Source organism: Enhydra lutris, unplaced genomic scaffold (assembly GCF_002288905.1).
Source record: "Enhydra lutris kenyoni isolate GAN:26980312 unplaced genomic scaffold, ASM228890v2 scaffoldscaffold17, whole genome shotgun sequence".
Taxonomy (NCBI): domain Eukaryota; kingdom Metazoa; phylum Chordata; class Mammalia; order Carnivora; family Mustelidae; genus Enhydra; species Enhydra lutris.
Genome location: NW_019154101.1, coordinates 50,253,567 through 50,267,070, shown reverse-complemented (window position 1 = coordinate 50,267,070; position 13,504 = coordinate 50,253,567). Strand labels below are relative to the sequence as shown.

Below are 13,504 nucleotides of genomic sequence, written 5' to 3'. Positions count from 1 at the left end.
GGAGGATCAGGGCGACAGTTAGAACTTGAGAATGCCAGTGGTCCAATGGCATTTCCAAATGCTTCTTTGATAATATGGCATCTACATATCCTATTACAATATGCCTCGAGTGGCTCTGTTTATTCACATTCCTCTTCAAACAGAATTTTGCTTCCTCTAGTTATTTCCATTAATTTTCCTCTCCCTCATCCTGTGTCACATGGCCTGACCCTAGGGCACTTTTTTACCCTGAGCCCCTTTCAGGGAATATCAGAGGTCCCCATCTTGGCCCAGGCATATCTAAACTCTCCTGCACTTTTATTTATATAACATGTTTCACAGACATGGGCATGGCAGTCAAAGAGAGAAAGCGGAGAACCTGGCCCTCTCCAAAGCACCCTTCCCTGAGAAGGATTCAAAATAACGGTTTATAGAGAGTAAAGCTCCAGTGAGGCCAGCTGGTTAAGGAAACCAAGAGAAGCTTTCCTAAGGTGTTTCTAACAGAGCCCAGCGGCCACTTCTGTTCTGTCTAGAAACTGAACTATTTAGAGATCATTACAATAAAGGGGTAAATTGTCAAGGGGACTTCTAGATGGTGAATGGAATGAAACAGAGAAGAAAGCTGACGACAGGGTGGCTTTCACTGGTGGGATGCTGTTTCACCATGATTATCTTTTCTACTCTAGGGACAGACTAGGGCCAACTACCCAATCCCAGCTCCCTCCTTTCCACCTCCTAAGAATTAATTGTGACCTTTCCATCTCCTGGCTGTATGAAAAACAAGGATTAATACTAACTGAAGGAGAGGATTCAGGATACGAGAGCCATAGCTGTCCTCATAGCACTTCTGCTTTCTAATGCATTAAGGCCAATTTTGTGGTCTGAATTCCTGGCAAGGAGCCAACAGTGCCGTTCCAGAACTTGCTTGCTTTGACTGTGCTTCCAATGACACGTCTTACTCTAAGCCTTCACATGCTCCAGCTCTACTTCTCGTCTTGATGATCTGGCTTCTTGCTAATTCGTCCATGAGTGTGGCTGGCATTATCTACAAGTTGGCATATGAAAAAAAGCATGGGATATGACCTCCACTGATGGCTCAGAATAAAAGCGTGCTCCTTCAGTCTTTCGTCAACACAGCAGCTAATGGTCCTGCTAAAATGTAAACGTGTCCACATATGGACTTATAGGCTTTGCTTCTGCTTCTCTAAGAACATCTTGTCTCACCTAGTCAAGGTCTTCCTTTTTTTTTTTTTTTTAAAGATTTTATTTGTTTGACAGAGAGAGATCACAAGTGGACAGAGAGGCAAGCAGAGAGAGAGAGGAGGAGGAAACAGGCTCCCTGAGGAGCAGAGAGCCTGATGTGGGACTCGATCCCAGAACCCTGAGATCATGACCTGAGCTGAAAGCAGCAGCTTAACCCACTGAGCCACCGAGGTGCCGAGTCAAGGTCTTCCTAAATGTCCTATTTCTCTTTCCCTTCATAGCAAAATTCTTGAGAGATCTGTCTGTACGTATGGTTTTCAGTTCTTCTCCTCTCATTTTTTTTTCTTGAACCAATTCCATCAGCCTTTCACTCCCCACACACTCTGCTAAGACTGCTTTCAAATCATTGCCAATAACTTCTGTGTTGTAAATCGAACAGTCAAGTCACAGTCTTCAACTTACTTGACCTAATAGCAGCATTTAACACAGCCTCATCCCTGAACTCTTTCTTTCTTTGACTTCCAGGAAACACAATTGCCCTGTTTTCTTCCTACCTTCCTGTACATTCATTCCATTTAGGCTCCTTTGCTACTTTCCTCCTAACACCTCCAACTTTAAAATGCTAGCGTGTGCCAGGGCTCAGTTCTTGTACCTCTTCAGTTTTCTATCTATACTCATTCATCCAGCCTCTTAACTTTGAATATGATTTATACGCCGTGACTCTCAAATTCACACCTTCACAGCACATCTCTCCTGCCATGTCCTATTGGATGTCTGATAGGTCTCAATTTAACAAGTCCAAAGCTGAGCTCCTGATGTTCCTGCTTCTCCCATAGTTTCCCCCATCTCTGTTCATTGCAATTCGTGCTGCCAATTAGATCACGTATCTTCAAATCCTCCTTGGCTCTTCAATTTCTATTATGCCCTATGACCAATCTACTGATGAAGACTATCAGATCTATCTTTTAGAACTATCCAGAATGTATGCACCTCTCACCACTCCACTGTCCCCCACCATGGCCAAGCCACTGTCATCAGCTGCCTGAACTACTGTGAGAGCCTCCTCTGACTGGTCTTCTGTTTCCAATCTCCCTCCCTCCCTCCCTCCCCGACCCACAGCGACGTCTTATTGAAGCCTAAACCAGATGCGATTCCTCTTCTCCAAATGGCATCTCAGAGAAAAAGTGATCTCAAAGGCACTATTGCCTTTTTCCTCTTCTCTATTCCCTGACTTCTTCTCTTGCTATCCTGCCTCATAGTGACTCCCCTGGTACCATGCTGGTCTCCTCATTGGTCCTTGGATGATCCATTTCATTCTTGCCACGGAGCATTTTCTGGAATGCTCTTCTCCAGATACCTTCCAATTCAGCCTCTCACTTCCTTCAGGTCTTTTCTCAAATTTCTCCTTCTCGGTAAGTCCTTCCATGGCCACCCTATGTATAATTTTACCACCATACTCTGCATCTCCTTTCCCTACTCTATTTCTATGACCATATGGCATGGTTTGCTTATTTAACTTATTTATTGTCTATCTCTCCCACGAGGATACAAGATCTATAAGCTGAGGTATTTTTGCCTCTTTTGTTTGCTGTTGCGTCTCCAGTTCTTAAAAGAGTGCTGCACATAATGGGTACTAGGTAAATACTTGCTGAAAGAAACAGTGAATGAGTGGATGGTCATTCTGTTGGTGCCAAATATATGTCAGATATACTTCCACTTCTGATGGATTATAAGGTTTAATACCAGATGCAAAACTGAGAGCAAAAGGAGAATTCACAATAACCACCAGAACTTGCCTCTCAGATGAAAGACCATTTGAAGGCAGGACTCTTCATTTCAGCAGGCAGAAGAACCTGGTCTAACTAAAGATGGAGCTACTGTTGCCAAGTATGATCTGTTACAGGTAAAGCAAATGAAGACAACTGTTATCCTGTCCTCAATAAATGCTTCCCCTTGAAATATCTGGCTTCTATTTTTCTAAATCTACACCTAACTGGCTTTGAATTCTGCTCTATAATACAAGGAGACACACTTGAAGGTCAGAATCACAACTTAATTTAAAAAAATTTTTTTTCTTTTAAAGATTTTATTTATTTGACAGAAAGAGAGAGACAGCCACAGAGGGAACACAAGCAGGGGAAGTGGCAGAGGGAGAAGCAGGCTCCCCGCCGAGCAGGGCTCAATCCCAGGACCCTGGGATCATGACCTGAGCCAAAGGCAGACCCTTAATGACTGAGCCACCCAGGCACCCCAGAATCACAGCATTTTAAAGTGGAAGAAACTATACCAAAGTACACAATACAATAGTTGACTTATTCTTTTTTATTTTCCTGTATGTCTGTGTTTTTCGTTTGTTTCTTATTCTCTTCTCTGTGCCTCATATATTGTCAGGTTCTGGAAGCTAAGGACCTCTATTTTGGTAAGATTTTTTACATCCAAACAGTAAGGACTCAACCAGGCATTCCGTTTTTTCCTGATGTGAATGCTAAAACTAACAAAGCATTCCTTATTAATAGTATAGTACGTAAAGTAAATATGTAATGTGTCATACTTCTGTCTACATTTTGCTACCAGTTATAATGATTTCTAGAATATAATATGCTCAAAAAAAGATTTCCAATTATATCTAGAGATATACCAACCAAAATAATAGCAGCAAGCCTGTCTTCTTTGCCCCTTAAACTAAGGAAAAGAGATAGGAGCACGCTGACAGAAAAAATTTGGTTCACCAACCTGTAAAAGTGCAAATTATAGGGAAATATTTGGCAATTTGCCCAGTACTAAAATTTGCTTTGTACTAAAATTCTTTGTACTAAAATTCTTAAAAAGCAAGTGTCTTTACCTAAAGATTGCTCCAGAAAAACAAGACTGAATAATTAAAGTAAATGAAAGAGCATGATTTCATGCCCTGACAGCAACAGCCTTCCAACAGATAATCAATGAAGCATATCCTAATGGATTTCATCTGCTTTTCAAAATTTCCACAGAGAAATACTGAGCAGACATCAATAAATGAAGGAGTGAAAGCATTTAATTATTACGACTCACTTCAGGGATAAAGGATATATGATTTAGTTAATAACTTTTTAAGGAACAAATATAGAAAGCCCTTGATCCGGTAAATGAGTAACTCTGAAGCCCTTTACAGGTCCACTGGTGGAGACCAGGACTTGGGAACCAGCCAGAGTATTGTAGGATTTTCTCTGCCTTTAGCGCCGCCCCTCCTTCTTGGTCGTGCCCCCACGAAGAATGAAGAGGTAGACCAGATGAAGAGTGGCCGGCAGCAAAGCAAAGTTTACTGAGCAATGTTATAAAGCTCCTGGGGTGGGAGGTGGGGGGGGGCTGGGAGGGGCAAGAGTGTTGCCCTCGGAGTTTCTAAGTTTAGGGGGTTTTATGAGCTCTTTTCCAGAACTATTTAAAGCAATCAGGGTGTGCTGAGTGGTGCCAATCAGGGCTTGGGTCCTGTATCCATCTACATGCTAAAGTCTATTAGGCTAAAGTCTATGTGCTGATGGTCTTTTTTTTCTTTTTTTTCCTGACATCTGGGGTCTTCTTTATTAACCGCCCCTTGCTGGTGATACTGACAAATGTTTTGTGGTTACCTGCCTTATTTGCGGACGTTTTGCGGAAGTCATTTCTGCAATGGCTGCAAAGCAGAATGCTGGTGGGGTCCTGCTTAAGCTGCAAAACAGGATGTCAGTGATGTCAGTGCTGTTCTATCTTAGCTGCCCCAACTCCATATTTTCATTTCATTGTTGGGGACCCCAGCCCTGACTATCCAACTGTCCAACTAATTCCTAACAGTATCACTGCCCTCTAATTGGCCCACTAGAGGCTCTGCCGCAGCCACTAGCCACCAGTGGCTTCCAGGCTCCGGGGACCCACAGGCAAAGCCTTCCTGCCACAGGAGAATCAAAGCCTTGATCACTTAATTAAGCTGGAATGGGACTTGACCAGGATGAAGACTTAGGAGGCTCCTGAGTTTGCCTCCATCCACAAACACATTGAATATACAACTGCATATGGAGGAATTCCCTCTGAAAGATATCCAGAAACTAGCAAAGTCCCTCCGACACCTCTGCCAAAGAGGAAAACACCCACATAAAAATGGATAGGAGAAAAAAAAAAAGAAAGAAAAAAAAATGGATAGGAAGGTCTGAGACACACTCTTGCCATAATCCCTACCCCCAACATAGCAACATACAGTTGGAAGGAAACCCCCAACTTCCAGCTTCTCCCTAAGATGGAAACGGTTTGGACAGCACCTCTGGAGCCCCAGTTTTAAGACCCTCACTGCAGAGACAGGCCACTAAAATGCCTAGCTCTGAAAACCAAAAGGGCTGAGGTATGTAAGAACCTAAAGACTACATAGCAAACAAAGAAGCAGTAATTCAAGGGCAGGCAGGCGAGCCCCCACCACAGCTATCCCCCCAAGGCTCACTGCAGAGGAAGCAGACAAAGACGCCTACTTCCCATTCTTTCCTGGACAGGAGTTTCTCTGCCTGCTTTAAAGGATGAGGCCTCGGGCGGGGCCTCGGATTTAGCACCCATCCAGCGGCTGCCTGCAGTCTCCCAGGGAAGCTGCCAACCCACCCTGCCTTCTCCCTGCAGCCTATTCTAATCATAAAACCAAGTCACTGGCATCTCCCTGGAGAGAGCTTATACACATGTCTGACACTCTAGCTTCTGTGGCTACAGCCCAAGGGAGAGGCCCCCAGTCTCCTGGCTCTGATACCAATGGTGCTTACATTCAGGAGTCCTACAGGACTGTAGGGAACAAAAAAGCCATTCTTAACAAGCAGGAGGACTTGCCCAGCCATCTACTTGGCTGAAAAGAGAGGAAACAGGCAAAAACTGGAAGAGGATTTCCACTACCTCCATTTTAACCTCAAACTTTCTAATTGATTAAGTTCTTCTTTCCAGCTTATTTCTTTCTTTCATCAGGCAAAAGATCCCAGAGCAAAAGGTCCCCTGATGGGAATGGAAACAACCCATAACGACTGCCCTGAGCCAGCAAGACCCTGCCCATGACTGACTCCAAGACAATGATCAACCTGACCTTTCCTGCCCACCTTTGTCCAACATTTTCTTTATATAAACCTGGAAGTATCTTTGGCACTTTGGAGAGAGTCTGAGACACTAGTCTGCTGTCTTTCCAGTGTTGGCCTCACTGAAATAAATTCCTTTCTTGTTCCACCAGGACTTGTCTCTCTGCCTGTGGATTTTGTCAGCTGTAAGTTGCCAAACCTGGTCTCTTTAGGTCCCCCAGAGCCAGGTGCTCTTGGACCCCTGTGCCCCGGCTTTAAAACTTCCGTCTCCTAGTTTCTCCCTGGGAAGGATTTAATTACATACTTTTCCAGCTGCTGCCTATCCTCCGGGCTTTTAATCAGCCTTCAACTAGGTAGGTGCTGACCACAATCTTCCCCTTGGGGACAAAGGCAGGTCTTGACACACCCTCAACTACTGGGAGCCACTAAAAACAAAGAAATTTGTTTTGGCAATCATAAAACTTTAAGAGGCAACTAGGAGCCCAGGGTAGGCTGAATGACAAGGTTGATCTCCTACACAACACCACTCACAACTGGAAGTGGTAGCTGTTTTCTTCAATGCACAGAAACCAGCACAGAGAGTCAAGAAAAATGAAGAAATAGAGAAATATGTTTCAAGCTAAAGAACAAGATAAATCTCCAAAAACAGATCTTAATGAAATGGAAATAAATAATTTACCTGATAGAGAGCTCAAAATAATGGTCATAAATATACGGGGCAAGCTCCATGACGTCGGTCTTCACAATGATTTTTTTTGGATTTGATACCAAAAGCAAAGGCAATGGAAAGAAAATAAATAAGTGGGACTACATCAGACCAAAAAGCTACTGCACAGCAAAGGAAAGCATCAACAAAAGGAAAATGGAACCTATGGAATGGGAATAAATATTTGCAAAGCACATATCTGATAAGGGGTTAATGTCTAAAAATAGAAGAAACCCATACAATTCAATACCATAAAGCAACCCAATTAAAAAGTGGCAAAGGACCAGAATAGATATTTTCCAAAGATATCCAAATGGCCACAGGCACATGATGAGGTGCTCAGCATCACTAATCATCAGGGAAATGCAAATCAAAACCTCCATGAGATACCACCTCATCCCTATTTGGATGTCTAATATCAAAAAAGACAAGAGATAAACAGTGTTGGTGAGGATGTGGAGAAAAGGAAACCATGGAGCACTGCTGGTGGAAATGTAAACTGGTACAGCCACTATGATAAATAGTATGGAGTTTCCTCAAAAAAAGTAGAAACAGAACTACCTATGATCTAGCATTCTCATTTCTGGATCTATATCCAAAGGAAACAAAACCATTATCTTGAAGAGGTATCTATACTCCCACATTCACTGTAGCATTATTCACAATAGCTAAGGTATGGAAACAACCTAAGTGTCCATCACTTATACTGATGCACACACACACACACACACACACACACACACACACGAATATTAGTCAGCCTTTAAGACAAAGGAAATCTTGTCATTTATGATAACATGGATGAACCTGGGGGGCATTAGGCTATGTGAAATAAGCCAAATGGAGAAGACAAATACTGCATGGTATCACATATATGGGGAACACCCCAAAAATTCAAACTCATAGACACAAAGAGTAGAAAAGGGGTTTCCAGGGGGCTGAGGGTGGGGGAAACAGGGAGAGGCTGGTAAAAGGATACAAACTTTCAGTTATAAGAGGAATAAGGTCTGAGAATCTAACATATAACATGGTCAGTATCATTGACAATGTGTATGATATAACTGAAATTTGCAACAGAGCAGAACTGAAATGTTCTCACCAAAAAATAAAGGGAAATATCTGAGGTGATAAGTGTTTCAATTAACTTGATGGAGGGAATCCATTCACAATGTATGTGTTTATCAAATAATGACTTTGTACTCTTTAGATATATTACAATTTTGTTAATTACACCTCAAGAAAGCTGGGGGAAAAAATTAGAAAGCCTTCCTTGCAAGGGAGCAGCAGATGAATGTAAGGGATCATGAACACCAAGACAGCTCAGAATGGCAGCACCCAGAAAATACTAAAAGAGCAAAGGCAATTCCGTTGCCATATTTGCATCTCCATTTCCAATCTTCCTTAGAGTTCCTAATGTGTTCCATTAACTGAACCAGTTAAGAACCTAAATTTTTATCATGCTATGGATTCATTCTGAAACAACCAAACATCTCTGGAATATTTATGGGGTAACCATGACAGAACCTGTCATGTTCTGAAAGTAGTTCCTGGAGTGGGCAGTAGTTCCTGGAAAACAGATGCTTTGTGCTGACCAGCAGCATGCAGGTATGACTGGAGCTGGACAGTAACCTTCCACAGAATTGTATTTCCTTGCTTTGTGCTGGATTATTAGTCACTCCAATAACACAATGCACAATTTATGCCTATTGCGCCAAATTAGGAATGGCTGCAGGCTATTTCAGTCCATCATTATGAATGCACACGCACTGCTCTCTATAGCCCCAGAAACCCAGCAGGGCTGAAAGAATGCTGTTGACCATGTGTTACAAAAGAAGGTTCTTTAAATAATAGTTTCAGACTTTACTTTTGTACATATTTTTGATGGTCCAAATGTTCACACAGTTTGGGAGAGCTGGAATCATTAATACTTTAAAAAGAATCTCAATTTGAGAATGACATTGATTCAGGGTCCCCCACTAAGGAAATCTTTCAAGTTCTTTGTCACTCATGCAATACTATCCCTGAGCAATCAGCCTATGTTTAGAAGGGGGTGTTTTCTGGGACTTGTGGGATACAGAATAGAGTTGTGTAAAAAGATAGATTCTTCAGGAAAATTAATCATGGGGGGATTTCACAGGTTAAGACAAATACATTATGTTTACAATGGGGAATTGTATAAGACTTACATTTATGAGCCTTCAGTCCTTCAAAAGAAACTGGTCCAATCTCATAATATTCATATTCCCAGGTATAATCAGAATTAGGTGCAGATTGCTGGGACGTTCTATTAGAAATTAATCTCTGGCCAGACATCTCCGCTCTGCACAAATGGAGAAAAGGAAGCATAGAACCTGTTAATTCATCCTCAACTGCACAGACCCGCTACCTGCTCTTGACCACATTCAGAAGTTCAGAAGGCAAACGCACCAGGGAGGTCCCATCCACCAGGTCGGAGAGAGGTCCACAACGGCTGCCTCTACTTCACACCAAGTGGCCATTGTTTCCTTTTACCTCTCCGCTAGACTGAAATGTTTTTGAAGTCATACACCGTGTCTTTTTTGTTGCCATCCCCCAGCACTTAACCCAATGCCTGGCACATAACCAACTTTCAATAACTGATAAATGAAGGAAGGGAAGAAGGGAGAGAATGTATCAAAGTCTCTAAGCTTGCAACTTCAGCCCCACCACCTATACCTGCATGAATATGCAGAGGCTACAGAGAATAAATAAAATCAGTACCAGAAATGAACTTGCTCTGCAGACATATATGGAGCATCTGCTGTGCAAAAACAAAGACAAGCATCCAATGGCTAATGAAATGGGGTGGCCAAAAGAGAAGTGGTCAACAGAAGTCCCATAATGGGAGAACATCCTCCGTAGAAGCCCAAATCTTGGCTACTGCTTACCCTAAAATTGGTCCTATTCTCAGGATGACCCAAGAGTCTCCATGGTGATGATTTTAGATTTTAAAATTCTGACTTCTTTGAGACAAGAGGTTTCACTGTGCAGCATGTAGGCCAAAGGTGACAAAGTAACAGATCCAATATTCAATATTGGGCATCAATTGTGTGCAAGACACTGTACGTTATGGGATAGAAGATGACATTTGATATACAAACACAGACCCTACAGACCTTGCTTTATATTTGAGAAAGAATACAAAGTAACAAATAGTAATATACGGAAAATTTTGAATGGCAGATCAGCTAACACCCAAATTCACTGAGAAGGCATAACCACTGTGTCTCATCCCCAAGAGTTTTCTGAAGTTCCCCTTCTTCCACCCACCTTGGGTCAGCATCACCCACTGCTGCCTCTAGGCAACCCCTAGAGAAGTTGAGGCAAAATCACCATCACCATCACCCCTCTGTGAGTCTCATCTTTCCCTTTCTTTCCTTTCTTCCGTAATCCCCAATCCTGGACCCCACAGAAACAGACTCTAACCCTTAGGTATCATATTGTTCAAAGGATAGTGTGCTCTGATCCAGAGATATAGGCTAGTATCAGAACTGGAGTGTTGGGGTGCCTGGGTGGCTCAGTCAGTAAGTGTCTGCCTTCGGCTCAGGTCATGATCCCAGAGTCCTGGGATTGAGCCCCACATCAGGCTCCCTGCTCAGCAGGAAGCCTGCTTCTCCCTCTCCCACTCCCCCTGCTTATGTTCCCTCTCTCACTGTGTCTCTCTCTCTGTCAAATAAATAAATAAAATCTTTAAAAAAAAAAAAAGAAAAGAAAAGAAAAAAGAACTGGAGTGTTACTGTGAGTGCCCAGGCAGACAAATCATTCCTTCAAAGGTAAAAAAGAATGTATCATTTCTCATTTGGAAAAGAAAGCTACACAAATTTTAAGAAAAGCTGACCTTCAAGGAAGTATTCAGTGACCTTTCTTTTTTTTTTTTTTTTTTTTTTTTAAGATTTTATTTATTTATTTGACAGACAGAGATCACAAGTAGGCAGAGAGGCAAGCAGAGAGAGAGGGGGGGAAAGCAGGCTCCCTGCCAAGCAGAGAGCCTGATGCGGGGCTCAATCCCAGGACCCTGAGATCATGACCTGAGCTGAAGGCAGAGGCTTAACCCACTGAGCCACCCAGGCGCCCCTTCAGTGACCTTTCTAACACCAACATGAAAGTAACATAAAACCATGACCACAGTGTTATCTTTAGTCTTTTTATTATTTGAACAAGAGATTATTTCCCTCGATGAAATAAATTTTCTCAGGAAATGAAAATTAATAACTCAAACCTAAGAAACACTATCCTCATTTATGAGCACTTCCTCCAGAAGGAAAGAATTATGTGTGAGAAAAGAGTAGCTCTTCAGCTGTAGGGTTCAGAGATAAATGGTAGATTCAGATAAACACAATGTCCATTTGAAAATGTTAAGAATTTCACACCATGCAAGCAACACACTAGATTTGAAACTAGAAGACCAGGGTCTTCATATTGCTCTACCTCCATTCAATATGGTGCCAGGAAATGGTTCTGGCTATAGTCCTTAGTAGACACCATCACCACCCACCTGGCCCCCTTCTTGAGCTGCTTAACTGGTTTTTCTGCTTCTACTCTCACTGACCAATTGTAATCCACTCTTCACCTATCAGCTAGTGTTTTGTTTTTTTTTTTAATTTCACCTGTCATTCCTTTGCTTAATATTTTTAATGTCTTCCCACTGCTCTAAAGACAAAGCCCCAAATCTTTGAAATGCCCTACAAGGTCACGACTTGGATCTTGCTGTCTCCTCTTATCTCACCTTGTATCCTACCAAACTGTGCTTGCATTTCCAGCAGTTCCTCAGAGACTTCATGCTTTGTGTTCCCTGCACACATGCTCTTCCCTTTGGCAAGAGTATGCCTCCTACCAGACCATCCTAACCCGTTCCTTCTTTTTGACTTATTCTTATCTATACCAGAGCTGGCAAATCTGGCCCACCACCTGTTTTTATACAGCCTCCAAGTGAAGAATGTTTCTATATTTTTATCATGGTTGGAAAACAATTTCTTTTTGAGAGAGAGAGAGAGTGTGGAGAGGAGTGGATGGGAGGTACAGAGAGAGAGGGAGAACCCTAAGCAGGCACCACACACAGCACAGAGCCTGACGTAGGACTCAATCTCCCAACCCTGAGATCATGACCTGAGCTGAAATCAAGAGTTGGATGGTTAATTGTCAGAGCCACCCAGGCATTCCTGGAAAATAATTTTTAAATAATATTTTGTGACATAAGAAAATTATATGAAATTCAAACATTGGAGTCCATAAATAAAGGTTTTATTTTATTTTTTTCTAATTTGTTTGAGAGAGAGGTAGAGATAGTGACAGTGATAGCAAGAGAGGAAGGGGAAGCAGGCTCCCCACCGAGCAGTTCTGGGCTCGATCCCAGGGCCCGGGGATCATGACCTGAGCCCGAAAGCAGACATTTAACCAACTGAGCCACACAGGTGCCCCCATAAATAAAGTTTTATTGGAACACAGCCGCCCTTGTTTTTCTATTTTTTTATGGCTTCTCTAGCATTACAAGTGCAGAGTTGAGTAGTAGCAACAGAGGTAGTATGGCCCAAAAGCCTAAAACATTTACTTTCTGGTATTTTATAGAAAAAGTTTGCCAACCTTCCTTTAGGGCAATGGCGGGGGAAAAAAAAAGATCTAAGCTTCAATTTTCCTATCAGGAAAATGAAGATGATAACAGTACCTATTTCATGAGTTGCCGTAAAGATTAAATGTGCTGTTACATGAAGTATGGGTAGCCAGGACCCAGTTAAGACCAATACATAGCAACCAGCTCTATTAGTCTAAGGTAAGACATGCTAGTCTGGGATAGAAAAGCCAAGGCCTCTTCTTCAAGCATCACCAACTCCGCTGTCAGCCGATTCCTACCAAACTCACCATGTGGGTTCATTGATCTGTGTGACAGAGGAATAAACCTGTAAAAAAACAAACAAACAAACAAACAAAAAACACTCCTGGGGCATTCATTTAGATGCTTTAAAAGTTTTAGTGAGAAATATGTACATCACGAAATTCGTGCTGTTCCATCAAGTCAAAAATATGGTAATAATCTCTCCTGTTTTTAAAGAAAATAGGAAGTCTGGTTTGATCATCTCATTTTTATTGGAAATCAGGTATTAGAGCCAGTGTAACAGAGCAGAGCAGAGGGAGGCACTAGACTTCATCTAGTATCGAAATAGATAACAGAAAAATGGCAAAAAGGACATAAAACACTGAAGGAAATAAAGATGGGAGTCTTTTCCGATCTCTGTGTCAGCTGTTCTCCACATCTATACCTAACGGTCATCCCCACCTATGGCTGCCCAGGCCCATTTGCCCAGCCCAGCAGGTCTCCCTGCGACTCTCTTAGGTCAAAAAAGCATTACAGCCACCCTCATAGGGCTGGCCAGGAACTAGCAAACAGACTATGTCTGTACAAAATATCAGAGATCAAGAAATCTCAACCCCTCGGGGGCCTGGGGGACTCAGTTGTTAAGTGTCTGCCTTCGGCTCAGGTCATGATTCCAGGGTCTTGGGATGGAGTCCCACATCGGGTTCCCTGCTCATCAAGGAGCCTGCTTCTCCCTCTGCC

General features: G+C 42.5%; 1 protein-coding gene across 1 annotated transcript in view; it reads right to left on the bottom strand.

Annotated features, from left to right (window-relative positions):
• The window catches only part of LOC111147888 (melanocortin 2 receptor accessory protein 2), a 49,434-nt gene that overhangs the window by 18,144 nt on the left and 17,786 nt on the right, over window positions 1–13,504 (bottom strand). Inside the window, exon 2 of the mRNA XM_022504152.1 lies at window positions 9,123–9,256. Within this exon, the coding sequence (XP_022359860.1) occupies window positions 9,123–9,249 (127 nt within the window). The 5' untranslated portion in view covers window positions 9,250–9,256. The remainder of the gene's footprint in view (window positions 1–9,122; window positions 9,257–13,504) is intronic.